Source organism: Equus przewalskii, chromosome 3, assembly GCF_037783145.1.
Source record: "Equus przewalskii isolate Varuska chromosome 3, EquPr2, whole genome shotgun sequence".
NCBI classification, from domain to species: domain Eukaryota; kingdom Metazoa; phylum Chordata; class Mammalia; order Perissodactyla; family Equidae; genus Equus; species Equus przewalskii.
Window position 1 is genome coordinate 111,121,688 of NC_091833.1, and position 27,626 is coordinate 111,149,313.

At 44.2% G+C, this 27,626-nt stretch overlaps 2 protein-coding genes across 5 annotated transcripts in view; one reads left to right on the plus strand and one right to left on the minus strand.

Annotated features, from left to right (window-relative positions):
- Positions 1–20,826, minus strand: part of LOC139082627 (uncharacterized) — a 97,114-nt gene extending 76,288 nt beyond the window's left edge. Inside the window, exons 1-2 of the mRNA XM_070615323.1 lie at positions 20,448–20,826; positions 3,947–4,120 (exon numbers count right to left, since the gene is read on the minus strand). Of these exons, the coding sequence (XP_070471424.1) occupies positions 3,947–4,120; positions 20,448–20,826 (553 nt within the window). The remainder of the gene's footprint in view (positions 1–3,946; positions 4,121–20,447) is intronic.
- The window catches only part of HS3ST1 (heparan sulfate-glucosamine 3-sulfotransferase 1), a 29,946-nt gene continuing 21,766 nt past the window's right edge, over positions 19,447–27,626 (plus strand). Inside the window, exons 1-2 of one of the 4 annotated variants that reach the window (XM_070613228.1) lie at positions 19,862–20,146; positions 20,598–20,884. The gene's annotated coding sequence lies outside the window, so the exon portion shown is untranslated. Of the gene's footprint in view, positions 20,147–20,318; positions 20,422–20,597; positions 20,885–21,181; positions 21,441–27,626 lie in introns of those variants that run through there. The other 3 variants (XM_070613230.1, XM_070613231.1, XM_070613232.1) reach the window with 3 other exon arrangements.

Below are 27,626 nucleotides of genomic sequence, written 5' to 3' on the forward strand. Positions count from 1 at the left end.
AGGGGAGGCAGAACAATCCAAGAAAACTGAGAAGGAGGTAAAAGAGTCAAGAATGCAAGAGAAGCAGGAGTGTTCCCAGGAGAAAATGGTGTCTAACAAAATAGTAGACAGAGTGTTGAGGAAGACTGATTATCCACATTAAATGCAGCTGGAGGGTTTAGTAAAATGAGGGCAGAATCTGCTTCCTGGATTTGGCTATAGGGAAGGACATCTTTGGTGACCTCAGCAAGACAACAGCCATTTCCAAAGATCATAGTGCCAACTGCAAGCGTGCAGGGCCAGTGCCCGAGGAAGTGCATTCTGTTGCTGTTGTTCACAGAAGCTCATTCTATTTTGGTGTTTAGAAATACACGCATGGTCCGAGTGAAATTTTTGGAAATTAAAGAAATGCAAAAGGTGACAAACAAGAGCACATTTTAAATTAATCATCAATAATCCTATCACGTAAGGCAATCCCTGGAATAATGTTGTGTGTCTAATTCCTGAGTTTTCTCACTTAGTAGATGTCTATTCTTTTAATCTATTCGGTATAATTGTGATTATATTTCATGCACTGATTTTTTCACTTCACTTTTTAACAAACAAGTTTTAAATGCTTCGTAAGCATAGAATGTCATAAAGTGAGCATACCATATAGATTTTCATCCCATTTAGATTGTTTCCAATTTGAAGACTGTTATAAACAAAGCTGAAATGAGCATCTTTCTATATAAACCGTCTCCGCAATTATTTTGGATTATTTTCTTACAGAGAATTGTTCTTAGGGAAATTTCTGGGTTACATGTTAGGAGCACCTTCAAACTCTAAAGATCTTTTTTTTTTTAAAGCCATCAGCTTTTTTTGTTTTTTTAAGTATGCTTTTTCGTGAGGAAGATTGGCCCTGAGCTAACATCTGTTGTCAATCTTCCTTTTTTTTTTCTCTCTAAAGCCCCAGTATGTATATGTTATGTTCCACGGACAGAACTTCTAATTTTTTTTCTCACAATGCAGAATATTATTTTTCCACCTCTTCCTCCAAGGATCTAGAACTTTCCTAATACTGAGCAATAGAACATCACTGCCAAGAAAAGGGAGGGATGTGGAAGGGGGAGAGACAAAGAAACTGGAAGGGAAGGGAAGAAGAGGGCAGGGGAGTGGAGGGCAGGAGAGGAGAGGAGAGAAGAGGAGAGAAAGCCATTTGCTACCAGTAATTTCAAGAAAGCCATTGAGTCTTGTGTAACTTACATTTTTCTCCAGATACTTGCATTTTCAAAAGCTGGAGCAATGGCATAGTAAACACTTGTCAATTTCAGTTCTTCCTAACCCCGGTCTCCCATTTGGGAAAGCCCTATTAGCTGGAGTCCTGGTGAGAAACACCAGCCCCTCACCAGAGAAGGAGAAGCAATCACAGCTCTTCTATCCTATCTTGGGTCTACAGGAGGCTGGCATGCAGATTGGGCCCAGTAAGTTGACTATCAATTCTGGGGTTTGGATTTTGAGAAAGAAACACAATCACGTGGGAACAGAGGTCACTGTCATCATTGTGGTGGACTGAGCAGGCCAGCCCATGCCTCTGTTGTGGCCTCTGCTGCAGTCTTTGATGGGCTACCCTCCATGGTGATCACCCATCTCTACGTGTGGTCCTCCTGCCTCTTATTTCTATGAGCCCCTGATATCCCTGAGTATCTCTCTTTCACCAAAATTAGCATGAACCAGTCTTTAGTACTTGTAAAGAAGACTCTGTCTGAGCCCAGTAAGCAGGACCAGGCCACAGTGAGGATTTTGGACTTTATCTTTAGAGAAGTAGGAAATTACTAATGGGTAAAAATTTTTTCAGCACATGACTAATTATCCAAGGAGGGCGGAAATGGAGGGCTGGAGAAGGAATGGGAGTTAGGTAGAAAAAGTGGTAGCAAGAGCTGAGGACACACAAAAGTGAACTCCAAGAAGGTAAGGAGCAGAATTCTAGAAGGCTGCTTGGAGTCGCTAACATGCTGAGAACAAGGGCATTCCCACTTTCACATCATCCACAGGCTCAGGACACCGGGCAAGGAGACAAGGGACAGAGAGGCTCCAAAAGTACATGCCTGGAAGCAGTTACAAGGACAGATGAGGATGCCAGGAGAGACATTTTATGCAGCTTACATGCAGACTCCAGAGCTGGGTTTTGTCCACTTGATGGGGCCAAAAAGAAAGAACAATTTGATAATAATCTGTTCTTCTGATGGCTCCTGATTGCTCAATGCTCCTCTCCAACATGTTAGATAGGAAAGGGCCACACCAGCATACAGACACCTCTCCCTGCTTTGAGAAGAGAGTTTCCTAAACTTCACCGATAAGATTCACCTGCAACTCGGGCTAAAAATGTAGCTTCCCAGGCTCTGCCCCCAAGAGATTCTGACTCAGAGGGTCAAGGGTGGAACCTGAGAATGATTTTTAACAAGTTCTATCATATGATTCTTGTCATCATGGAAGTTTGAGAAACACCACTGCAAACTCTCTTATCTGATGAAGATATGAAATAGACAGCCAGCAGAGATTTTCCTGGTCATCTATGCTATCATCCCTGAAAAGGGTGTTTTGAAGGTTTGATTTTGCATGTACTGGCATCTCCTGGAGGGCTTGTGAAAATACAGATTGCTGGTCTCACCCCCAGATTTCTGATTCAATAGGTCTGGGTTGGGGACTGAGAATTTGTATTTCTAACAAATTCTCAGGTGATGCTGAAGCTGCTGGTCCTGGACCACATTTTGAGAAGTATTGACCTAAAAGGAACACAATGTCCGTGGGTTTTCAACACATCGGAGGTTAGGCCATAGTAATTATCACTCATCAATTCTCTCAAAGGAAACCCTCCTCCCTACAAACAGCCCCTCAGAACAAGACAGGGGATCCCCTATGCATAATTACACACCCTGAGGACCAGAGACGAAGACCCCCCAATAATACATCAGAAATAAAATCTGAAATCCTCAACATGATCAAATAGACTCCTTGATCCAATCCAAACCCTAATCCTCTTTCAATTGAATAAAGAGTGAAGTAGGAGGTTGAAAGGAGATGGATGCCTGTACAGAGGTGATGTTTCTACAGTACAGCCTTGGGAGACCCGGGGCAGAATCAAAGTGAGGAAACTGAGGCAAAAACACCAGGGCCTTGCGACACATTCCTGCATGTTAGGGAGAGGACAGCTGAGATGTAGGGGAGACCATGGTGCTGGAAGTGATGTCAGGGTGGGGACTGGGGATTTTTGACAAAACCAGGCCAGAGCATCCAGCCTGACTCTGCCAGGCTCTCGTGGGACCACAAAACCCAGTACATAGGATCTACCTTCGGTGGGGCTTCATAAATGCCAAACAATGCAATGTTCTAAGTGCTTTTCATGAAAGAACTCTGTTAATACTCTCAGGAACCCAATACATAGGTACTACCAACATCACCCTTTACAGATTAGGAAACTGAGACACAGAAAAGTCAAGTATCTTGGCAAAAGTCACAAGGTGAGTACTCACTGGAGCCACATGTCAAATCCAGGCCATCTGACCCCAGAGGCTACAGGCCCAACCCTGACAAGCTGCTGCTTCTTAACAGAATACATAGTTCTTGATCATCTGCTACCTCAAGTCACTATTTTAGCCACTTTGCGTGGGCGTTAGAGGAGGGAGGTGAAATAAAACAAAAAGGATACTTTCCCTGTCCTGAGAAAGATGATAATCTGGTAGGATGGACCCACGCATTCACAGCTGCATCTACAACAAGGCAGATTACAAGTCCAGGCATCTATGTCCATTTAAAGGCTAAGGGGACACAGAAGAGGGATCTGTGGGAGTAGGTAGCACTTCTTGGAGACTTGGTGTTAGAGGAGGTCTTTAATGTGGGCCCAAAATAGACTGTAAGCAAAACAAACAAACAAACCAGTCCCTCCAAGGTTGGCGCTTGCAAGAGAATATCTAGGAGGAAGAAGCACCTGGTTCTGAGGCTGCGACCTCATTTTTCAGACTCTCCTTTGCTTCGCATCCCTCTCTGGTTCCTGCTGTCACCATCCTGCTGGCGCAGAGGGTAATCACCTTCTTCAAATACTCTGGCCCAGATACTGAAGACCTTTCCATTATTAACTCCCCACTGTACAGCTGAGGACAAGCTGGAATTAAAAATAATGAAAATCAAAAGGGCTTTTACCAAACGCTCAGGAGGAGAAACAAGAAAATAAATAGTCCCATAATATCAAAACTTTGTCTAAGAGAGCTGCTCCACCCACACGGCACCCTGGGGGAAAGGATGTCTTGCCTGACTCCTGCTCTTCTTAGACCCTGGTCTGTGGACTTATCAGATACCATTTTCATCCCTGCCTGTTATCTGGGCTCCTCAAAGTCTAGACAGGAGATGGAGAATGATTTCCTTTGGACCTGGGGCCTGTCCTGTCAGGTCCAGCCTCCTGTGTTCTAACTCACCTCTTCTCTGAGTAATTGGAAATGACTGACTTTCTCTTCTGGACTTTAATTTCTCTATGGCCTTTCAAAGAACACCATGGTTTCCTCATCTGAAATCAAGTCTGGACGCTGCCATTAATTAACTGAATAAATTTGATCTAGGCATTTAACCTTTCTGAGTTCCTGTTTTTCTGTTGGTAAAATTAGGGGTTTGAATTAGTGGTTGGCTCAGTCCCATTTCTGATCTCTCTATAATTCTAGTGCCATCCTTGGGCGTGACTCAAGTTGTTCACAGCATATATTTTGCCTCAGCAGTAATACATTAACGGAAATTGCCCAAATCTGAAAGGTCAAGTCCAAGAGGAGGGCCCATGTCTCTAAGCTCAAAGATCCCTCTGCTTTTAAAGAACAAGTCTGAGTGAGTAGGTCTGGGCTCCTGGATTCTCTGGCTGCATAAATGTAGTATTTAAAGTACGTTAGGACTATGGGAATCCAGGAGCCCCTGCTGTCTCTGACAAGCTCAGTTGCATGTAAAAATAGCATGGCTGGTACAAACACAAAGGCCAAGTCATCAGCTTCTCCCTCCGGCCCCAGCCTTCAGTCTCTGAGCCATCAGAAATGAGGAGCAGGATTCAAGCTAGCCTCACAACACCAAGCACTTTCTCAGGAACTACAAACCACGGCCTGGGGTCACTCACCAATGGGCCATCAGCACATGTGTGCAAGCAACTCTTAGCCAACCATTGGGACTTATGAGTTCCTTGTTGTATGTGAAGATGCGCACAGAATTTTAATACAATGGTGATAATGATAAAGCTCATGCTCAAAGAGGAGAAGAACCCCAGTGGAAATAACAAAATGGCTTAAAGTGACCCCATTGACATCTATTATTGTGTTGAAGGTCACACTACTGGCTGGAGGCTTTTTTCAACATTAAGGGCCTAGAAAATTAGATGCTTCTCCTTTGGCAGGAGGTCTGGAACCAGACCTGGAAGATATAGATATAACAGAACCAAGATGGAAATGCCCCCCAAGGAGAGTACAGGAGGGACCAAAACTGGGAACTCTGCTCCGATGGAGAATCAAAATTAGGAGTGCAGGAGAGCAGAAGGAAACATTCAGACCTGGGTCTGGAACCAAGGGATCCAAAAGGTAGGAAAAGAGGAGAACTGGGACCACTGAACGAGATGGAAAGCAGGTCATTCTGGGCAAATGGTAGGAAAAAATCTCTATCATCTCAAGTTGGGTATTAAGGTGGCCTTTTAACATCCTAATGGTGTGGTATATGGGTCTCATCAAAGGTTCTATATGTCAATCCACCCTGCCAAAAAGAGACAATGAGTGAGTGTTTTCTGGGCTTCACGATGTCATTGGCTTCCAACTGAATTTGTTTTCTACCACCTAATTGCATGGTTTATTAGTTACATATTGCTGAGTAGCAATTTACAATAAACAGCATCTTAAAACAACATACATTTATCACATCACAATTTCTGCGTACCAGGATTTCAGGTCTAACTTTGTTAGGTTCTCTGCTTCAGAGTCTCATTTGAAAGCTGCAGTCAAGGTATTGGCCAGGGCTGCAAGCTCACGTGAAGGTTTGACTGAGGAAGGATCCTCCTCCAGGCCCACGTGATTGCTGGCAGCAGCCTGTTTCTTACGGGCTATAAGACGGAGGACCTCAGTTTCTTGCTGGCTATCAGTCAGAAGATACTTTTGTGTCCTTGATTTGTGCCTTGCTCCACAGGGCAGCTCACAATATGTATGGCTTTTTCATAGCAAGCAGGAGAGAGTCTCCTAGCAAGATAACGTCGCAATCTCTTATAATGTAACAGTGTACATGCGATCACATGTATCTGATCACCTTTGCCATCTTCTAGTGGTTTGAGACAGGTTAGAAGACACATCCACACTCAAGCAGAGGGAATTACGCAAAGGAATGAATACTAGGAGGTAGGGATCATGGGAGCCACCCTAGAGTCTGTCACACATAAATAGAGCTGCTTGTTGGTGCTCAACACTATTCTTCCATTCTCCTTGAGAAATTAAGTGAGGACATCATGGTATTGGTGATGAACTATAGCCGTGTGCCACGTAACGATGTTTTGGTCAACAACAAATACATGATGGTGATTTCATAAGATTAGTACCACATAGCCTAGGTGTGCAGTAGGCTGTACCATCCAGGTTTGTGTAAGCACACTCTATGATGTTTGCCCAATCACGACATCACCTAACAACACATTTCTCAGAACATATCCCTCTCTTAAGCTATGCATGCCTGTGCATCACATAGTTAAGTACAGGCTGCTGGACAAGACAATGGGGCTCTTTAATCATGCCAGAGTTGATGGACAAGGTTGTTTCAACTTTCCTTTGGCTTGTAGTTGTATTTCCAAGCCAAGAAATCAAAGCCTTCTTTTTCCCAATAGACACAAACCACAGATCAGATGAAATGAGGTAGAGAATTTAACAAGAAAAAGTGTTAGGATCTATATTTGGGTCCAGTAAACCTATAGCACAAGTTGAGGCAGCACTTGGTAATAAAGGCTTGTGAATAAGCCTTAAGGGATTTGGTTAACTTAATATGAGTCAGCAATGGGATGTGTCTGCCAAGAATAGCAAAGGCTGTGTTAGACTCAGTGTAATTAGTCCAGATGGAGGATTAGTCCAGAGGAGATGACCCCTTCTCACTTTGTGCTGCTCTGACCACACATGGAGGCTGGTGCTAATTCCGGACCCCAATTTCTAGGAGGGACATGGGTAAATTAGAGTGTTGGCAAATGAGAGCCCCCAGGATGTCGAGGAGGTTGAAACCATGGAACAGAACAAAGAGGATGAGGACCGGGGATATTTAATCTGCAAAGGCAAACAAGTGCAGGGTAGCATTGTTTTCAAACACTAGTGGGCTGTCTTATGAATGAGGTATTTGATAGTTTTATATGAGCCCAAGGGATAGAACCAACACTCACTGTGAAAGTCCTGGAGGATCAGATTTCTGCTCAGAGTGAGAAACATTTTACAATAGGTGCTGCTGCCATAGCAGAGAATAGATGCTTAACATTGGAGGTCTTCATTGAGTCATTCAGTCATTCAATAAACATTTATTAGTTCCTACTCACTGCCAAGCATCAAACTATGCAGATGCCCAACAAAGAAGATGCATTTCCTGCCTTCCAGAAATGTACCTTGAATAAGACAAGTAAACAAACAATTTCAATGTAAGAATAAAAGACTGGAAGTAATAAACAACCCTCAAGCCTCAGACATTTATTTCTTGTTCAAGTCACATGTAGGAGACCACAGCTCAGTTCCTGTGGTTCCATGTGCCTTTTTCTTCTGGGCAGGAGGATGAAGGAACTTAAGACAGGAGAAGAGCAAGACAGCTGGTGGAAACTTGTGATGTCTTTGAAAGCTTCCCCTCAGATGAGGCTAATCTGCTTATATTCCATTGGCTGAAGGATGACACACTGCCAATCAGTGGACAGAGAACTAGTGTCTTGCTACAGGGGGCACTGCAAGTCACATAGCAACGGCAAGTGTGATAACCCTCTACAGGAAAGCAGGAGCAAATAATCAGGAAAAATAACGGTTTACTACAGTGCCCTCAGAGACATTCTGTAGGAGTTGAGAGGACAAAATATTTCTTTTCTCCAGAAGAAATCAGAGACTTTATGGAAGAGGCAACTCTTTAAAAGGGGGCTTCAAGGCTAGAGAAGATCACCCTTCACAGTCTTGGGCCAATCACTCTCCCTTTTGAAAATCACTGTATATTCACACTTACAGTCATGCGCCACACAATGACATTTCAGCCAATGACGGGCCACTAGACGATGGTGATCCCATAAGATTTGTACCATATAGCCTAGGTGTGTAGCAGGCTATACCACCCAGGTTTATGATGTTCATACTACAACAAAATCTCGTAACGACGCGTTTCTCAGAACATATTCCTGTCGTTAAGCATCACATGACTATATATCTTCCGTGGGATAACACATTTCAGTGTGAATGATTACCAATTCGTTAGCTCTGGTCTAAGTGGGATAGGTTTCTTGCCTGGGGAGAGAAGTGAAAAAATAAACAAACTTTCCACTCGGTGAGTGAGTGAAATCTACAGGAATTTAAATGAGGTAAATGAAATTTAACAGTTGAGAAATTACAACTATGAAGAACTAGGTTAATCCAGGAACGAACGGGAGTGAATCAAGAGAAAAAATAAGAAGCTGAATTTAATTAAGGGACCTAGAAGGAAGATATTAGTAGCTGTTCTCCATGAGGAATAATAAATGAAAGATTGTCTGTCATTTTGGGTTGTAAAGGCCTAAATTACCATCCTCCTCACGCCTCCCTCTTCAGAAAAGAATATATTTAATCTATCGGTGAAATTTTCACAGATGGAGGGAGCAAAAGCAGACTGATTACAGTTTGCTTATAAGAAATTCTTATTCCCTTGGCCACTGGGAGAAAGTAATTTCCAACAGGGTAGAAGAGAAAAATTGTCCCTTTTTTCCTAAGTGTTGCTGGTGGACTAAGGGAAGTTGAATGAGGCAGGAACGGGCACTTAGCCTAAAATGCTTCACTGTTCACATTTCATGTCCTTTAATTTTTAATACATTTTATTTCTGTGTTCAGGGAGGTTTTGTTTTCTCTAACCTCCTGGTATAAAATCATTCTCTGAATACTTTTGGGATTAAATACCAAATTCCAATTGTGCCAGGCAAGGACTGGGAGAAGGAAGGTAACTTCCATTTGAAAACTACCTTGTTCTCCTCAGAGGAAAAACACAATTTTAATATTTTAAAAATAGTGTGGTGATGGTAATAAAATCACAACAGCATTTTCCTTTAAAGCTACCATTGGCGCCCTGAGTGGGCATCATTAGAGGTGAATATGGTGAGCTCCAGTCTTTCTGGATGTGTAAAGTCACTGGTGTGCAAGACAAAGTCTGGTGAATGAAAGTTAGAAGGCCTGTTTGGAGTTCTGCGTCCACAACCTGCTAGCAGCGGGATCTTGGCTAATAACAATAGTAAACCTTCATTGAGCACTTATTATTTGCCACATATGGTTCTAAGCTTTTACATGTATTGGCTCATATAATCTTTGTAACAACATGATGGAAGGTAGGTATTATTATTATTCCCATTTTATAGACAAGAAAACTGAGGCATAGTATTTTGCCCCAAATATGTAAAGATCTTCTATAAATCAATAACAACAGGAGAAAAACAATAGAAAAATGAGCCAAAGACATGAATAGGCACTTCATAAAAGAGAATATCCAAATAGTCATCAAATATAGGAAAATGTATTCCATCTCATTTGTCATCATGAAAGTCCAAAACAAAACCAAAATGACACACCACTACATAATCAATATAATGCCTTAGATTAAACAGTCTGACGGTACCAAGTGCTGGAGAAGAAGCAGAGCAATGGAAACTCACAGGCTACTGGTGGGAATGAGTTGGCCCAACCTCTTTGGAAAACAGTTTGGCATTAACCACTCAAGCTGGGCATTTGCAAGTCCCACAATGCAGCAATCGCACTCCCAAGAGTTCAGCAGACACACATATTTCACCTGTGCACAAAAAGCAGCCACAAGAGTGTTCAGAGCATGATTTTGGAAAGTCCTAAACTGGAAACAATCAACAGTAGGATGACTCAACAGTATCAACAGTAGGATGACTCAGAACATTCAGTATATTCATACAACACAGTACTGCTCCACAAAAGCAAGAAACTTCTGCTCCATGCAATAGGACCGATGAATTTCACAAACAGGGTTGAACGAAAAGACGCAGACACAGAAGAATACTGAATGATTGCATTTAAATCAAGTTCCAAAGTTTGAAAAATTAAAGTCTAGTGTTCAAAGTCAGGAGAATGGAGGCTTTGGGGAAGGACGGAGGGTGTGGTGATGAGGAAGAGGCAAGGGGCCCTCGTGGAGTCACCTCAATCTTCTTCACCCTGCCCTGGGTGGTAAACAAGAAACTATCTGTACATCTTGAACCCACGTCTTTGTTCATGGTTCGAGAAACGGGTACAAGCAAGTGTTGCTCTACTACTGCTCTTCTTCAGGATTCCATGCACCACCAGACAAAAATTGGTTTGTTTTCTTTAAAAAGTAAAGATGGAAGTATTACACACGTATTGATTTTTTTTAAATCAAAGACCCAGCCCCTGCTTGTACTTGTTCCTCAGAAATTAGGAACCCAAACGTGCAATAAATGTTGTGTTTAATAAAGTTAAATATAAACAACTTTAAATACTTAGAAACACTCTAATGCAACAAATTGGCAATTTCAATTTCATTTTTTTTATTTCACCTATTATTTACTCAGTCTTAATCCAGGAATTGCCTTTGGGTAGTGGAATTATTAGGATTTTTTTTTCTTTTTCTTTCTAATTTTCTGTGATTTTCCAAATTAGCTATAATGAACAAGTATTACTTTTAGTAAAACAAATGCAAAAGTAAACTTTAAAATTCGGCTTAACCCTTGACTTGTGAGTTGTGGAGATTTAAAAGTAACACACAGTCCCCTCTGGTGTATCACTCTGTGCCTGCCAATGTTTCTTTCTCTCCTCAAGTTTTCAGTAAATTCAGTAGAGAATTTTGCCATTTGAAACTCCTCTATTGAAACCAAGCCCGTACTTCCTGGACTCAGGCCCAGATCTCACCTCTTTGTGAAGCCTCGCTTCCCTGACAGCCAGTTGGAACCAAAACCCCCTTCACCGTGAGTTCAAATATCTGATTTCTCTGAATACGTCAAACATTTTGAGGGTTGGGACACATTCCTAGAACACAGTAGTACCCATCTCTTGACTCACTGAATGATTTACTAATTGATAAGTGCCTCAAAATTTGATTCTAGTGTTTTTTACTTTCTTTATTCTTTATTATAACATATAATTACAAAGGTAATGTGAAACTTACACGAAAAAATGTTATAAAACATGACTCAGGTGCTGTTTCAAAGATTTTAAGCAATAACATATTGTATTTCCTTGACTGGAAGATGTTTTGTGTTTTTACATTTTTTATTTATGAAATTAGGATTATCTCACAATTGATGACCTTTTAACACGGTTGGCCAAACTGTTGTCATGACGCTGATGTCATCGTCTGCTCACTGACGGACTTACTGGTTGGGGCAGGCAGCCTCTCCACTGGCCTCCATGATCCATGCCTCCTTGAGTTCATGCTTTTAAGTGACCTTGTCCCATTAAGTGTGGCTGGACCTAGGGACTTGCTTCTAACAAAGAGAATATGGCAAATATGACAGGATGTCACTTCTGAGATTAGGTCATAAAGCATTTTGCTTTCCAACTGGCTGTCTTCCCTCTTTTGCTGTCTTGCCTGTTCATTCTGATGAAGCCAACTAGCATCTGATGAACCACGTTATGGAGAGGCCATGAGGCAAGGAACTGAGGGAGGCCTCCAGAACAGTCAGCAAGGAACAAGGCCCTCAGTCTGGCAACCTGCAAGAAAGTAAATCCTACTGACAGTAGAGTAAGTGAGCTTGGGAGCAGATCCTCCTCCCCTGAGCCTTGACGTGACTGCAGCCGTGGCAAACACCTTGATTAGAACTTGAGATGTTCTGAGCCAGTGGACCCAGCCTTTAAGCCGTGCCTGGCTTCTGGACCCACAGGAAGTGAAACAATAAATGTGTGTTGTTCTAAAGCACTAACTTTGGGGATAATTTGTTACGCAGCAATGTATAACTAACACATCCAACTGGCATCACTTCAACTGAGATATTAGCATTATTTGAAGTATATGTGGTGAATTTAATTGTTTTAAAATGTGTTGAAAAAATACACTAAGAATTTGCATTGGAATGAAAAGAGAGCATGTATGCAAAAAGAATAGAAACAGAGCACCGGGGTATAAATATGACTTAATGAGGTCAATGTTCTTATTTGTAGGAATGACCAGGGATTCTATATTTCTCTTGCAAAGCAACAACCAAGTGCTGATGGGACTTGACTCATTTTTTAGGGCTGCCATAACACAGTAGCACAGACTGGATGGCTTAAACAACAGAAATGTATTTCCTCATGGTTTTGGAACATAGAAGCCTAAGATCAAGATGTGGGCAGGGTTGGTTTCTCCTGAGGCCTCTCTCCCTGGCTCGTAGATGACTGCCTTCTCCCTGTGTCTTCACGTGGTCTTCCTTCTGTGTGGATCTGTGTCCTAGCCTCCTCTTCTTACAAAGACACCAGCCATATTGGACTAGGGCCCATCCCAATGAACTCATTTCCACTTAATTCCCTCTATAAAGACCTGATCTTGAAATACAGTCACATTTTGAGTTACTGGGAGTTAGGATTTCAACATACAAATTTGGAGGGGCACACAATTCAACTCACAACATAAGGTAACGTATTCACACGTTCTGAGTGTTAGGATGTGGACATCTTTGGGGGCCATTATTCTGCTTACATCAAGGGTGGATGATGAAAGAGGAAGCACAGAGAATTTCCTTCATGCTCCAGCACGAATGGCATGTCACACCCGTGAGTGGAATAGCGCTGGCAAACTTAGAGAATGATGTGCTCTGCACAAGAAGCACCTCCCATTCTCAATTATTTGGAAGGAAATGGGTCAGTTGTTTGATTTTCCGTGGGGCTGGAGCTCTTCCTCCTGCTCTGCCCCTTCAGTGTCACTTGCTTTTCAAGTGACTGCAAGTCAACTCAGGCAACACCAACAGCTCTGGCTTATGGACTATTTGAAATCAGCAACAGAAGGAATATTCCTTGTATTCAGTCAATCAAAATATACTGACCTATGTGCCATGCACGGTTAGTGGCTTTTAGCTTCCTCATCTTACCTAAACCTCAAAATATTGCCTTCTACGTGAGTACCATTGTATTTAGTTTATAAAGTAAGAAATGAGGTTCAGAGAGGAGAGGTGAATGGACTGGAAGGGCAGAAACGTGTACTTCAGTTTGACCCCAAAGCTTCGCTCTGTGAGAACTCTTCTCCTCCTCACCACTGTGATTTTCAAGCAACGACCTCCCAGGCAGATGTTGTCAGTTCACAAGAGGAACCATTCCCTTAAAGGGTCTGTAATCCAGAGGTCATTCAGGCCCTTCAGAAAGTCCATGGGTTCTTGTTTTTTCTAAGAAAGGAGGCGCCGTTTCATTTAATTTCCTTTTACAATAACAATGCACATGGGCATTCGGTGTGTACCCTGTGCCAGGTGCCTCACATGGAGTGACAAAAAGAGGGTGCCATTATTATTTTCCCTGTTTTACAGAAGAAACTGAGGCTAAGTAACTTGGGAAAAGTCCCAGAGCTCATACTGCAGAGCTGGGATCTGAACCCCTGCAACATGGTTCTGGAACCTGTCCTCTGGGGTTTGTGATACCTACTGAATGTCTATTTTGGGGGAGTTCACTTCATGATCTCTTTTTAAGTATGAGTAGGGCCCAAAAGACAGACTATGAACACAATAGACTTATAATAAACCCAGGAGAAGCCCATGGCCATGGTAAAAATTAGACAACAGGACAGCACATAATGAGTGCTAACTGTGGGCAGGAGATAAATGAATTAAGAGCCAGGAGAGAAAGACATCAGGGGAGTCAATCAGTTTTGGAGTTTTAATTCAACCTCAATAAATGGCACCCCTCTTCCCATCCATGCAATAAAGACTAAGACAGATGAAAACTAGCTATGCCCTTCATTACTCAGAAAAGCTAGGTTAGAGATGTAACTATGTGAGAGTCAAGAGGCCTGCTAGCTGAGCTCCAGAACCAGGCACATGTACCCAGGGAGGAAGAGACAAGCTGGCCCAGAACAGCCCTCTCCCCACAGGGCGGACCCAGAGAAGGAGCGGAGAAGCTGAGCAGGTTAGATGCTCCCTGCAGGCTGCTTGCTCCTAAGAGGAAGAGGGGCAGAGCTGATAGAGCATCCATCATTATTCTTCCCCAGTTGGCCAATCAATAAGTCCATTGTCTCCCTAGGCAGGCAGAGTGCTCTGCCAACCAGAACAGCTCCAGGAAGAGGTGAATCTATAAAGGCAGGCTGACTCTAGATAAGGGGCAAGAGCTGGGAAGGGCATTACATCCACTGATGGATGCACCAACACCTTCCTGACTTTCAGCTCCAAGAAGACAGGAAACGCTGTCTCCAGCTCACTTCTGTATCTCCAGGGCCCACCCCACGACCCCACAGAGAGAAAAAGCTGGAGAACCAGTGATACTGGAATGAATGAATGACCATCGACACCAGAGCTGAGACCTGAAGCACCAAAGGAAATCAGGGGCCCCACTGTGAGATAAAGTTTGCAGGGAATTACATCTCCATTACAGCTTTTAAATTTAAGGGCCGATCACATGTGGGCAGAGAAAAACAATTACACCGAGAACTGAGCTTTTAAGCCCAGAATTTTATTTTGTCAATTAGTTTACTAAATGCAATTATAACAGTATCGTGAATATTGGATTTAAACACCATATGGATGGTTAAATTCCTAGAACGTAAGGACATTTTCAAGGCATGAAGAACAACCCCCATCTCTTCTCCTTCATTTAGAGAGATAACATACAACCCCCTGGAGTCTTCTGGCTAGTTTTATACAGTGAATACACACAGTTAAGAGAGGAAGGAGAGAATTACATCATGAGACAGGAAGAAAGCATAGAAGGACTTGATGTCGACCCGGTTCTAAACCAACATTGCTAGTTGTCTGACCTTCACAAAGTGACTTCACTTTTCTCTATTCACATGTACAATGGGGATATAAGGAGAATGTATTCAAATCTCCTAGCATAAAGCTAATCGAGAAATGCCATGGATTTTATTTACCTCGCCACACCTCTTTCTTGTTTCCCATATGGTTTAATGGATTTTCCCGACTTTGTACAAGTTAGTCATTTTTACATTAGTTTACAAAAAATATTGTTACAAATACTTTGAGATATGCTAATTTGATCATTTTAAATATAAAATGCTACTTTTTTTTCCCATTTAAGAGCTAAGTATTCAGAGCTTCAAAGCATTCTATGAAATACTTATTACTACCATAAAGGAGACAAATATATACATAGCTAGCTCTTATGAGCGTTGTTGTAAACCCTTTCATGAGAAAAGTATACCAGAAGTCTGGGGAAAGAGAACTCTAGCGTCTTTCAAGAGACTTCTCATAGCTTTGGCTCTATTTTAAATCTGGAATCAAAACAAGGCTTAGAAGGGAGACGATGGCACTGCCAGTTTTCAGGGACAATAGGGCCACACTCTAGAGAACTTCAATGGGGCCTCTGAGAGAGCTGCAAGAAACATTCCATTCTGCTTGAAGCTGAGAGTTCAGGGTGCGAGATTCACAGCCCAAATGCCCCTTCGACCTTCCTAATGCATGGAGAACTGGGAGCTCATGGGAATTATCAGAGTGAATTGTAATTTTTCTGTTTATGCATGTCTGTGAGCTCCTTCAGGTAAGAGATTAAATTTTATTCTTCTCCGTAAATCTTGGCCCATATACCTACCACAGGGCTGCTGTATAGGAAGTACCTAGCAAATGTCTCAACTGAACTGATTGGGCAGGAGAAAGAGGAAAAAATCTTTTTTTCTTGAAGAGTTTGAACCTCCCAGTATCCTTGAATAAGGCCTAAAAGAGAAAATCAGCAAGACCTGCTCATCAAAGCATCAGCCAGCTTTGGTCCTAGCAAACTGAAAATCAAAGAGAGTGCCACAATTTCCCACTGTCTGAAGGCATTCCTGAAGCGCTCAGCAGGGTCTAATAATTTGAACAAGGGGACCACTTCAGGCCTGCAATATTGCAATTTTTGCAGCACTGATGTGTGTAATTTGGGGCAAAGTTTGACACAGGATCAGAAATAAAAGCAATATGTTGTATAGAGTTGTTTATCCAACACAACAAATGGACTGGAAGATATGTGTAGGACATTGCATTTATCATCCCTACTTCAACTAAACCAATCAAGCGTCCATCTTCTGCAATATCATCAGCTACACGGGGCCAACTGCTCCTTTAGAAGTCATAAGAGTGCAAGGTACTTTCAGGGACTCTCAAAAATGTCCTAATTTCCTTAAAAATCCGAAGAAAAAATGAGCTTTTAGGTCTAAGAAAATACTGACATAGATCAGAATAATATATTCATTTTTAAACCAATGCATTCATGAAATATAATTTTTAATTAATTAATTAATTTTGGTGAAAGATATGTCCCATCAAAGCAAAAGTTATAAACTCAATCTTGTCACCACACGTGACAAGAGTAAATCTGGTGTCATGAAGGGGATAAAAATCCTGTTTTCAAAAAAACATCAAATAATCTACTAATTGTAGATGGGTGGATTGTTTTCAAGGACATATAGACAACGTTGGGAGTTAGCCCGGTCAGGGAAGCATGGGATGGGTGAGCGGAGTCAGAAGGAACCACAATCCTACATGTTTTCTGGAAATGACCCTCATTTTCTCTCTCACAAGCAGACCGATCTAGCTAATTAGCAAATCAAAAGAAATAGAAACAATCCTAGACCTCAGCACAATCAAATTAGTGGAGTTATTTGAGGATACCACTTTCACACAGTGTAATCACGCTTTCTTTGTTTTAGTCAAAGGAGTGAAAATTATCTTTCAAACCCAATGCCCTCCCCTCTAGCCAAGCAGCTCTGTGGATAGTGGCCTCTCCTATCTGCTCTCATCAGTTTTATACACAATCTTTTCTATGAAGACAGGAATGCACAATGTACAATTAAACAATACTCATCAAGCTTCCCATACAACAAGGACCTTTTAAAAATACATTTGACTTTTAAGGTGATTCAGCAGTAAGAGCCATTAGCACACCATCTAAATCAGGACTTGGAAAGTTTATTAAAATTGGATTTTTAACCTGATCCCAATTTCCTCTGCTTATAAAGAATCCCACTGGACTCCTTAATATTCATGCTATTAACCTGAAAGATTCAAACAGCCATTATGAGAGGAAAGGCTAGGCAGGGTAGCCCCACAGACAGGAGTTACAGATACCATCACATTGAGCCCAGGCGTGAAGAGAAACTGTGGATCCTGAACAGCTTCAGAAACAAGCTCTCTCTTTTTCTCTCTCTTTCCATTTCCCCTTCTCCTGATCTCTCTCTTCCATTGCATATTTGGAGGAAAGAAAACAAACAAAAATAAGAAAGGCAAACAAAAGCAAACCATTCAATTACAGAGAGCACTGGACTAGGAGTCTAGTTTTTACTGGAAGGGTAGCTGCCTTGAATAAATCATCTTCACCTCTGGTGCCTGATTCCCCCCGCTCACTCACATCATGGCTTTAAACTTCTGTGCCTCTGTTCTTGTAAAATGAGGAAATCACAGTTTCTAAGAAGGTCGGTGCAAGAACAAAACGTGCAACTCGTGTACAGCACCTGGAACAAAAACCTGGAATACGTCTCAGCTGGTTGTTACTGGTTGTTGACCGAACTCTTAGGTCAGTTGCTTTGTTTCCGGGACACTTCTTCAGCCTTCATCTTCTGCAGAACGTGGTTTATAACTTAACTGATGTCAGTGAGTTTGGGTAAAGATGCCTTGTGGTGTTAGCCTTGTTTCTGCTTGAGATAAGATTTTCTGCTCCCAGGGGGCAGTGGCCATGTCTTCACTTTCCATCTCTTCCTCAGTACCTGGCATCGTGGTGAACACAGGCTAGATGCTCAATAAACACTTTGCTATCTCAGAATATTAGCAGCTTAGAGATCATCTACTAAAACTCTCTCATTTTCCAGTTGATGACACTAAGTAAGAGGGTCTTAGGCCACACATCTAAGAACGACAGCCACTTTTCCAGTTGACTACTACTGTGTCTCCAGGAGCTTTGAAATGGAAACATGTCTGACCCAAACCATGACTCTGAGGGAAGTGCAGTTTACAAATTTTTTCTTTTGAGAGTATATGCTGTTTCAGACACCATGCAAGGTTCTGGGAGAGACAATTAAATCATGGTCCCCACGATGGTCCCCATGCTTAAAGCATAATCTAATGGGGAAGACGGATCTCTAAGCAGTTATTTTCAATACAATGTTTGCGTCAGAGCTGGGTCTGGTGATACGTAAACACCGGTTAGGAAAGCTAACACAGGCCTAGAAGAGCTCAGGGAAGGCTGCTTGGGAGAAATGGCAAATGCCTTGGCAGAGACATAAAGCTAAACAAGAACAAAAGAGCCAATGAATGCATTCTTATTTATCTAAACATAAAAACATTGATCAGGGAACAATGAATGTTGGCTGAAATTTAAAAATGAGGGAAGCTAAACTTTCAGTCCTCAAATTCTCATCGTTTGCCAGATCTGCAATGAAGGCTCTAACAGAGACTCCGGCTGGGGCCTGGGGTTCTAGCTCCTTCTTAGGATCTGTAGTGGCGAACTAAGCACATTAGTTAACCTGCCTTTGGCTCCCTGGGTGCAAATGGAGTCACTGCCAGCCTTTGCATCTCACAAATGAGTTGTGAGATTCAAACTCCAGGCACAAAACCACTTTGAACTCTTAAAGAAAAGTAATCATACCAACTCAGAACATCAAAGCCACTTCCTATTTTGAAGAACTCACCATCTGCACAGGGCTTAGAAGCTGGTAGGAGCTTAAGGACACCAGTAATTGACAAGGGTTTATCTTAGGCTTCCATTTGACCCACACAACCTCATATATGATTTTACACAGCTTCATAGAATGGGGGAAAAAAAGCACTTCTTTTAAAGCTAATGTAAATTTAAATGCTAAGGTTTTTCAAAGTAGGGCTTTAAAGTGACTTTTTAAAATGTATATGTATATATATGTGTGTGTGTATATATATATATATATATTTTTTTTTTTTTTTTTGCCTAAAATGGGCATGTCAGCATTAGTCTGGCTCAAAGGAATAGCCAGCGTCATTAAAATACCTAAAAGCTTATTTTCCAATATAAGGCTTGGTCTTGGCCTCCCAGATGTCACTGGCTTTATCGGATAACCAGGAAATGCTGACCACTGCTTTACTTTCTAAAAGGGAAGCCGGTGACATTACAGGAGTAAAGGGCTCAGTTTCCTATAGGAACCATTCCTTAGATGGGAGAGTATTTTTAAATTAAGCAAAGTTAATGGAGGATTTTTTAAACTTAAAACGACACATTGGAATTCTCCCAAATATTTACCTTCCAGTATTAAGGTATGGAAGCTCTACTGAAATTTCAGCTAAACTAAATTATTGTGATGTTCATTTAGCATTTTTCTTTTTCTTTTCTTTTCCTTTCTTTTTCTCTTTTTTCCTAACACACTTACTGACCTGCCTTTGAGAGCGACTTGTTTTGGCTCCGAAAAGCGGGTACATAGGCAGCCAAGCTTCTCCAAGAAGATTCTAACCCCACTCCCTTCGAAATCTTAAATCTTAAGTTGAACTACTGGAGGATGCTGTTCGAGTTCTCACAGAAAACCTCCCAGCGACTGGAATCGGGAGAGGAGGCAGGGAGACCCTGCTTAATTTCAGAGCTGACGTTTGCAATTCTGGTGCACCACCAAAAGCACAGCTGAATTCTCCGCGCTCTCCCGGTAAATCTGCATCCACTCCCGGACGAGAAACCGAAGAGAGAGGGCGTGTTCAATGGCGACACGGAGCGCCTGGGAGCCGGCTCCTCGCGCGGATCCCGGCTCAGGCTACCTTGCCGCCGGCGTCCCAGCCTAGCTGCGGTGCGAGCTCGAGAGGATGGCTCCCCCTGCTTCCTGGGCGGCGCAGGGAGCACGAACGCCTAAGGTGGGTCATCTGCCGGGAAAGGAACACGCGGGGGGTGGAGGGGGGAGGGCGCCCGTGGGAGGGGCGCACGTCCCGGGGACTTTGCGGGGCTGGAGAGTTGAGGAAGAGGTGGGCTCCGGATTCGGTCCTACCCTTCCCTAGCAGGGGTGAGGGAATAGGCAGGACTTTCCAGGTTTGCAGCGACGGCAGAGTCATCCAACCCACAATCAGCCCCACCCTCCTGGTCGCCCTGGTCTCCTCCCCCTGGACTGAAACCCAAGGACTCGCGGTGCCAGGTAGGCGGGACCAACTCGTCCAATACCTGTCGGTGAGAGCCGAGAGCCGGCCCCGCCACACTGAGCGCAGAACGGCGAGCCAGGCACCGAGCGGGCCCGAGTTGGGGCAGCACCAGAGCGGGCCGGGCAGCAGTGGGCGCTCGCGATCCTCCTCTGCCCTACGCGGTCTCCCTCAGGGCCCGGCCTTCTCTGTCCCCTCCTCCTGCTCCTGCTCCTCCTCCTGCTCCTCCCCTCCGCGGGACTGATCGCCGAGCCTCCCGCCTGCAAAGTCCCCGGCGCGCGGGTAGCCACGAGCCGCTGCCACTGCCGGGTCTCCGTGGGTGCCCGCGCCCTGCCTTGCCCGCCTGACCCGGGGCGTCCCGAAGCTCGCTCCGCCGGCCGCCGGTGCTCGGCGGCGCTGCCCATGGCCAAGCCCGAGAGCAGACTTCAGGCGCCGGACCGGCTGGACCGCGGCGCGGCTCAGGTGAGTGCGATGCGCGTGGGGCAGGGGCCGCCAGGCTGGAGAGTGGCAATTCGAGGGGCCTTCGAGGTGCCCTGACCTGGCGTCCCGGACTTAGGACAAGCTCAGAGCCCAAGGTGAGTCGAGGCTGCAAGTGGAGTAGATGTAGGAGGAACAAGGAAGAGGAGTCCCGGAATTTTCCCATCCTCTTAACCTCCTGCCTTGACCCCTCAGCTCTGCAAGTCCCGAGGGACTGGTTTTTTTTCCGGGCAGGTGTCTGGGTTTCTGACACTTAGTGGATTGTATTTTTTTCCTTTGCCTAGCAGAGTCAGGAGGTTCACTCCTGTCCTCCGCTTCTCCCTAGGATTGTGCGGGGCAGAGCGCAGCGGAGCCCGGGTACCCCTGGGGCTGGGAACTGGGGCGGGGATACAGTCAGCAAAAAGTAAGTCGACCGAGGGAGCGTCCAGAGTGGGGAAACCTTCATCTGGTTTGCCTTTGCATTCGCTTGGAGTGAAGAAGAGATGGGGCATCTCCCGAGGGGCGGGGATGCTCGGGAGGAGAGAGATTGAAGCGACAGACAGTAAGCAGCCTCTTTCTCCGAATGCCAATTATACACGGTCCTGATTCTTCACGTTACTTTTCACCTATTTTTTTCTGCCTGTTTCTATTTCGAGCACCGTGGGTGGTGGTGGCGGATGAGGGTGAGGGGAGGCGGGGCGCCAACCCGCGGTAGGAGCGCGTAGCCCCCGGCTCAGAACCAGGGGCACACTCTCCGAGCCTGAAGTCTTCAGGTGCGCTCTCCGAACCAGGGGGCGCACCGCGCGCTGCTCCGCCTTCTGGCCCCATCCTGTCCCGGGAGCCAGAGGGCCGGCTTCGAGAGCCAGAGATGGAATGGAGAAGCGGGCAGGCACAGGAGCTGGGATGCAGCGCGCGCGGTGTGGGGTGTGCTAGGCGTCGCGGTTCTTTGCCCGCGCTGGGCATCTTCCACTTCACCCCCTCGGCCGGGCGGGCGTCCGCGCTTCCTCGCACACCCAGGCCCCTCTCTCACGAGGAGGGTTGCTTCCCTCCTCCTGCGCCCTCCGCGTTACTGGACCAGTCGTATCCTTGCCTTGCCTTGCACGAGTCTCGCTCCTCCCCCTGCGTTATCCGCCGGCTATTTTTATCCATTAATTGTACCGAGATATTTTGGGGGGGTATTCTGGGGAGGCGACTCCAAATCCACCGTCTTTGCGCTGCACTTCCAGACGCGGTGCCCTGCTAGTAGGGAGCAGCCACAAGGAAAGGCCAAGGGATCCTGGAGGGAGTGCGCCCGCTCCTCCTCTTGCTGCCAGAGCTCTCAAAACTAAGGCATCATTGGTTCGGCTGTGCCACCCGCCGCTCGCCGGCGCCGGTGCTTGGCAGGCTTCTGTGGCTGCAGCCGGTGCGCACTAAGGATCTTTTGGGTCCCATTCGTGCGTTCTTGCTTTGAGGCCAGGTCTCACTTATTGTGTTGAGATGAAATGACAACTTACACTCAAGGGTTAATTCCAGGAATTCCATCTTTAAAAAAAAAAAAAAAAGGAAGAGGAGATAACCCAACTTCTGCCTCCTTGCATTTCTAAAGCCCATCCTTTGGCTTTCGGAATTATTATTCTTTCTTTCTGCTTTCTCAGGAAGGATTGGAATTGGGTGCAATTAGAATAAGCCTGACCCAGTGAAATTCCAGGAGATGAACACTTCAGCTGCAAATGCCCATGTTCCTCCTTGTATTTCCAGCGCTTAGATTTTTTTTTCCTCTCATAGGATTGCAGAAATAACATTGAAATGGACTATTGTGTTACATAAGGTTTTCTCCAGAGCTGAGCAGAAAAAGATCAGCTTCCAAAGGAGCCTTTCAGGGCTCCAGTGGGTCCCTCTAACTCAGCTGAGTTTGCTGGGGATCGACAACTTCGTGACTAAGCATTCTTAAGTCAAAGCAGTTGATGGCGACAGTCAGATCAATTGTGGATCCCTTAGTGACTCCACTAGAGCGGTGTTTTTGGGCTGCAGATCCAGGCTGAAACCGCCTGGTGTACAATGCACTGTAGCTTTACGATGGGAGATTTTTAGCTTGGGAATAGGGTGAGAAAGCGGTACCCTGAACTTGCAGATGGGATCAAGTAAAGCCCAGGGCTCTTAGCTTACTTGCTGGTGTGCCTCCTGTGAAGCCTCAAGTCCTCCACCCAGTAGATGTGCGGGAACCCTTTTCTTGGACTCCACAATACAGTTGGGGCTTGTGCTTTTGTTGTCAAAAGAAGAAATTCCCCTACTGGAAAAGCCCTGAGAGCTCTTTGAAGGGAAAAGCAAAGCAGAAGCTTTTATCTTGAATTAAAATTTGATAGTGACCGGAAAGGGACCAGGCATATGGACTGGCTGGTATAAAATTGCTTGATTGGTGCATACTGCCTTTCCCAGACCAGGAAATCTGCTCAGAGTGGCACATACCAAGCGTGAGTACTGAGTCATATTAGCGCTCTTAAGGCTAGAGTTTAGAGAGAGGGCCAGTAAAATGTAGTGATGTCCTGATGGAGCTGAGCCTGTATCCAAGGCCAGGGCCTGCCTCTAAGCCAGGGTTCTTGTGTGAGAGAGGGTCTTGGAGGAGTGAAGGCAACGCTGGAGAGTAGCAACTTTCTAGCTGCTTTGCAGGAAATGCAGTAACTTTCCAGCTATTGCACAAAGCTATAACTTTCCAGCTGATATTGGAAAAGAACTGGATTGTTCCCTGTCACTTTGGTATAAGTATCTTCCTTCAGTTCCACTAATGATCCAGTGCTTGCTAGCAGGGCCGCCCTTTTCCAATGAGGGTAACGGCAAGGGTGCTAGCTGGATTTGGACCCAGCTTCTTGTCCCAGGACCCTAAGCAAGTTATGTTTCCCTCTCTGAGCCTCAGATTCTTCCTCGGCAAAATAGAGATTGAAAGATTATTCTAAGAAAGTGAGAAAATGTATGTGGAGAGCATTTTGGCAATTCTGAAACACTAGTGAAAAATGTACAGGATTACTTAACTCGCTTTTCCAGCAGATTTTGTTTGGTCTATTTTAATGTTAGTATTATTTCAGTTTGTGTATGTCTGTGTGAATTACAAATGCTAAACATTAAATGAGGGAGAGGATTTTGTATAATGGGCCAGTGTCTCTTTGTGCTCACCACACCTGAAATCCACCATCACCAGGGCCTCACTGCTTCTCAAAACCAATCTTTTCTTGTTTTCAGGATCAGAGTTAAATTTTTTCAGAGTTTTTTTTTTTTCTTTTTAGCTTTAATGTATTTCATATGCCTTAGGAAAATATATGTTTGGAGGAACAGCCCTGAGACTGACTAATCAAAAAAAGGAGGAAAGTTGCAGAAGAGTGTATCAGTTGGGAAAAAGTGATACACGATCAGTTTCCGGAGATGACCTGGGTCTGCCTTGTGTAAATCTGTCATTAGCATAAAGCACTGACTCTCTATTGCATTTTTGGTGTTTAAAATTTGTCCCCAGGACCTATCTAGATGCTTGGCACTTAGTAGATGCTCGGTAAGTATTTTTGAAATAAGTGAATGAATGATTGAACTGAATCTTCACAGCAACTCTCTGCTGTGCACAGGCAGATGGCATCATTTCTATTTTAGAAATTTGGAGTCTGCAGATCAGAAAAGTTAATTAATTTTCTGAAGGTACAAAGGATTCCAGATTGGAGTTCAGGTCTGTCTGTTCTCATTCCACTCCACTGCACTACTTATGTTGCCGCCTCCCTTCCATCGCCACTTAAAATCCTCCTAACCCATAGTGCCCTTTTGCATTTTGGAGGTGCCCAGCAACCGAACAGCCTTCTTACTCCAGGGGCACAACTCTCCCCTCATGGAGGGACTTTTCAGTGGGAGCTGCGGCTCTTTCTCCCTGGTCCATATCTCCAGGCCCTGAAATAGGGCTGAGTTGCCTGATCCCATCTGGGACCTGGAATCTTGAGGGACTAACTAAAGTACTCGAGGACAGTTGAGTGTTTATTTGCCACCATGGATCGTGAATCAAGTGGCATCAGCAGCAGCATCCATATCCCAGGATGTCCCAGGGGTGCCGGTCCCGTGGCATGATCCTGACATGTTTCCTGGTGCCCAGGGTCACTTCGTTCTTTCTCATTTTCCAAGGCTGGCTTTTCAGCTTCTCATCAATTCCTAGAGGTAACCCATAGTCTTCAAGAGAATTCCCTTTCTCTCTGAGTTAGCTAGAACTGTAAGCAGCTGATGCACAGCCTCTCATGATTTGTCTTCAGGCCCGTCGCCCGGCAGGAAGCATTCTCAGCTTCTACTGCCCACAGGGAATTAAGCTCATAGGTTTTTCAGGCCATTAGAATAATATTTACAGGGCCATAGTTTGTCAATAGTTATGTGGAAGCATGAGAGTTCTGGAAAAATGAATACATTATTCTTCCAAGGAATCGCCCGAACATAACGGAAATAGATCCCAGTGGGCATCTTTCCTTTAACTTTTTTTTCCTTCATATTGTGTGCTTTTTGGTAGCTTTCCAGCAGGGGTCGCACACTCAAATGCCTTCGGAGGCCAGGCAAGTAACAGCCTGAGTGAAGCAGGCCTCTGGGCCTGGGTAAGGGGGGCCCTATAGCTCAGCCCCAACAAAGGAGTTGACAGTGGGACACAGGCCCAGTCTTGCCACATCTGTGTGTGTGTGTTTAAAGATAGGCTGTAAGTTCACAAATTTATGTAGAATCTGCTGATATTTAAGTACCAGCAGCTAATTCAATATTTTTAAATAACACCATGTGGGCCCCGCAAAACAGTTCTGTGCATAGGCCTCATCATATCTTTCCCATAGGCCTCTGATTTATGGCCTCCATCCAGCTTCTGGGGATAGAAAAGAAATTGATTGGAATGTGGGATTCAGTGGAATCAGTTACCCAGCATATGGAGACCAGGCTGTATCAGGAGTGTAGTGTAGACAGAGTTCCAGTGAGTTAACCTTCACATTTATGGAAGTTTGTTGTGGTATTCCTTCTCCCTGTCCTAGTGTGCAGGCACAATGATCACATTTATTCCTTTAACACATTCATTGAGTTCCGACCACGTATGGAGCATTGCTCTACTTACTGGTGACACAGTCGAGAATAAAACAGATGGAAACCCTTGTTCTTGCACTTCTTCTAGTGGAGGACATGGATAAAGGCAAGAGAAATAAGTAAGATCTCTCTTATGTGAGACGGTGATGTGCTAAGGATAAAAATAAGTCAAAGGAAGGCCATAGGAAATGTCAGGGGAGCCAGGAAGCTTGAAGTTCAGTCTTTGCTTCAGCATAACCCAAGTTCTACTGTCTGATGTAAAAGATTTTGGGGTGTGGGAGTTTGGACCATGGATTTTGTTCTGGGACTTGGTATTTGGGTAAAACCCTGGTAACAGACTATACTCTTTGTTTTAATGAAATCCACTATTGAGCATATTTATTGGGCATCCACCATGTGCCAGGCACTGGATTAGGTGCTAGACTACATGAATGAACAACACCAATCCAGGGCCAGTATCCTCAAGGAAATTGTAGACCAGCGTGGAAGACATTAATAAATGATCGCAAGAGAATAGATAACCGAGCTGAGTGAGGAGTATGGGAAGGGTGTCTTTACTAGTGAGTTTTGATGCTCAGAACTGACATTCGCCACCTTTTTAATCAAGTCTCTGGTGTGTGCCAAGAACAGTTTTGGTATGTGCTTCTCACCCTAGCTGAAGCCTGAACCCCAGCATCAGTGAAGATTTTTTGAAGCTTTAATTCCTTTCTCTGGCAATGGCATTTTGTATTATTACAAAATTTCATTTTGTATGACAAAAATGAAGTATGTTAAAAATCTGTTCTCAGTGTGAGATGTCCTCGTGCCCTTTGAAACTCTGATGCACCCTCTCCCGAATCTGCCCCAGGCTTTGATATTGATTGACTGCTGTTGCCGGGATAGTTGTGGAGAAGATACAAGATAGTTCCTGTTCTTTTTTTTTTTCTGCTTTTTCTCCCCAGGTCCCCCCAGTACATAGTTGTATATTTTAGTTGTGGGTCCTTCTAGTTGTGTTATGGATAGTTCCTATTCTTGACAAAGTTATAGCTTAGTATGGCAGGCAGATACATTAGTGAGTTTTTGCATAAAAGGTGATGATACATAGTGTTGAGGCCTCTGCCTGTTTCATTAGACATGCCTTTCCTGGGAACACTTCTGCCACCACCCTGTTTCTTTCTTTCATTGCGATACTCTTCCATAGCGTGATTTCATAGCAATGATGTTTATCTGCAGTCATCTTGTTACTTCATTGGCTTATTTGCTGACTAGTTCTCTTGCCCATGAGAATATGTGCTTCCTGAGAGCTGGCATCTGGAGGTGGATGTGTGTTTTTCCCACCAGTTTCTAGAACGGTATGTGTGGTTCCAAGCAGTTGCTCAGAAAAGAAACAAGAGGCAACATTTCTGTCTGGGGGTATTAGAGAAGGCTTCATGGGGGAAGAAATATTTAAGGAAAGAGAGAGACATGAGAGAAAAGCCAAAGAAGAACAGTAAGACAGAGTCAACATTTGTACAGCCCCCGGGCCCTCCTGGAGAACTCATTTGTCCATTTTAGAGATTCCCAGTGTGGTGAGCCCAGGTGAGTAACTGGCATGTTAACACAGATGCTTCTCTGAATACATCCTGGTCGTGGAAAAGCCCTCTGGCATGAAAAGAATGAAAATGATTAAAAAAGAATGAAAAAAAAGAGAAAAGAATGAAAATTATAATTTCTTAAT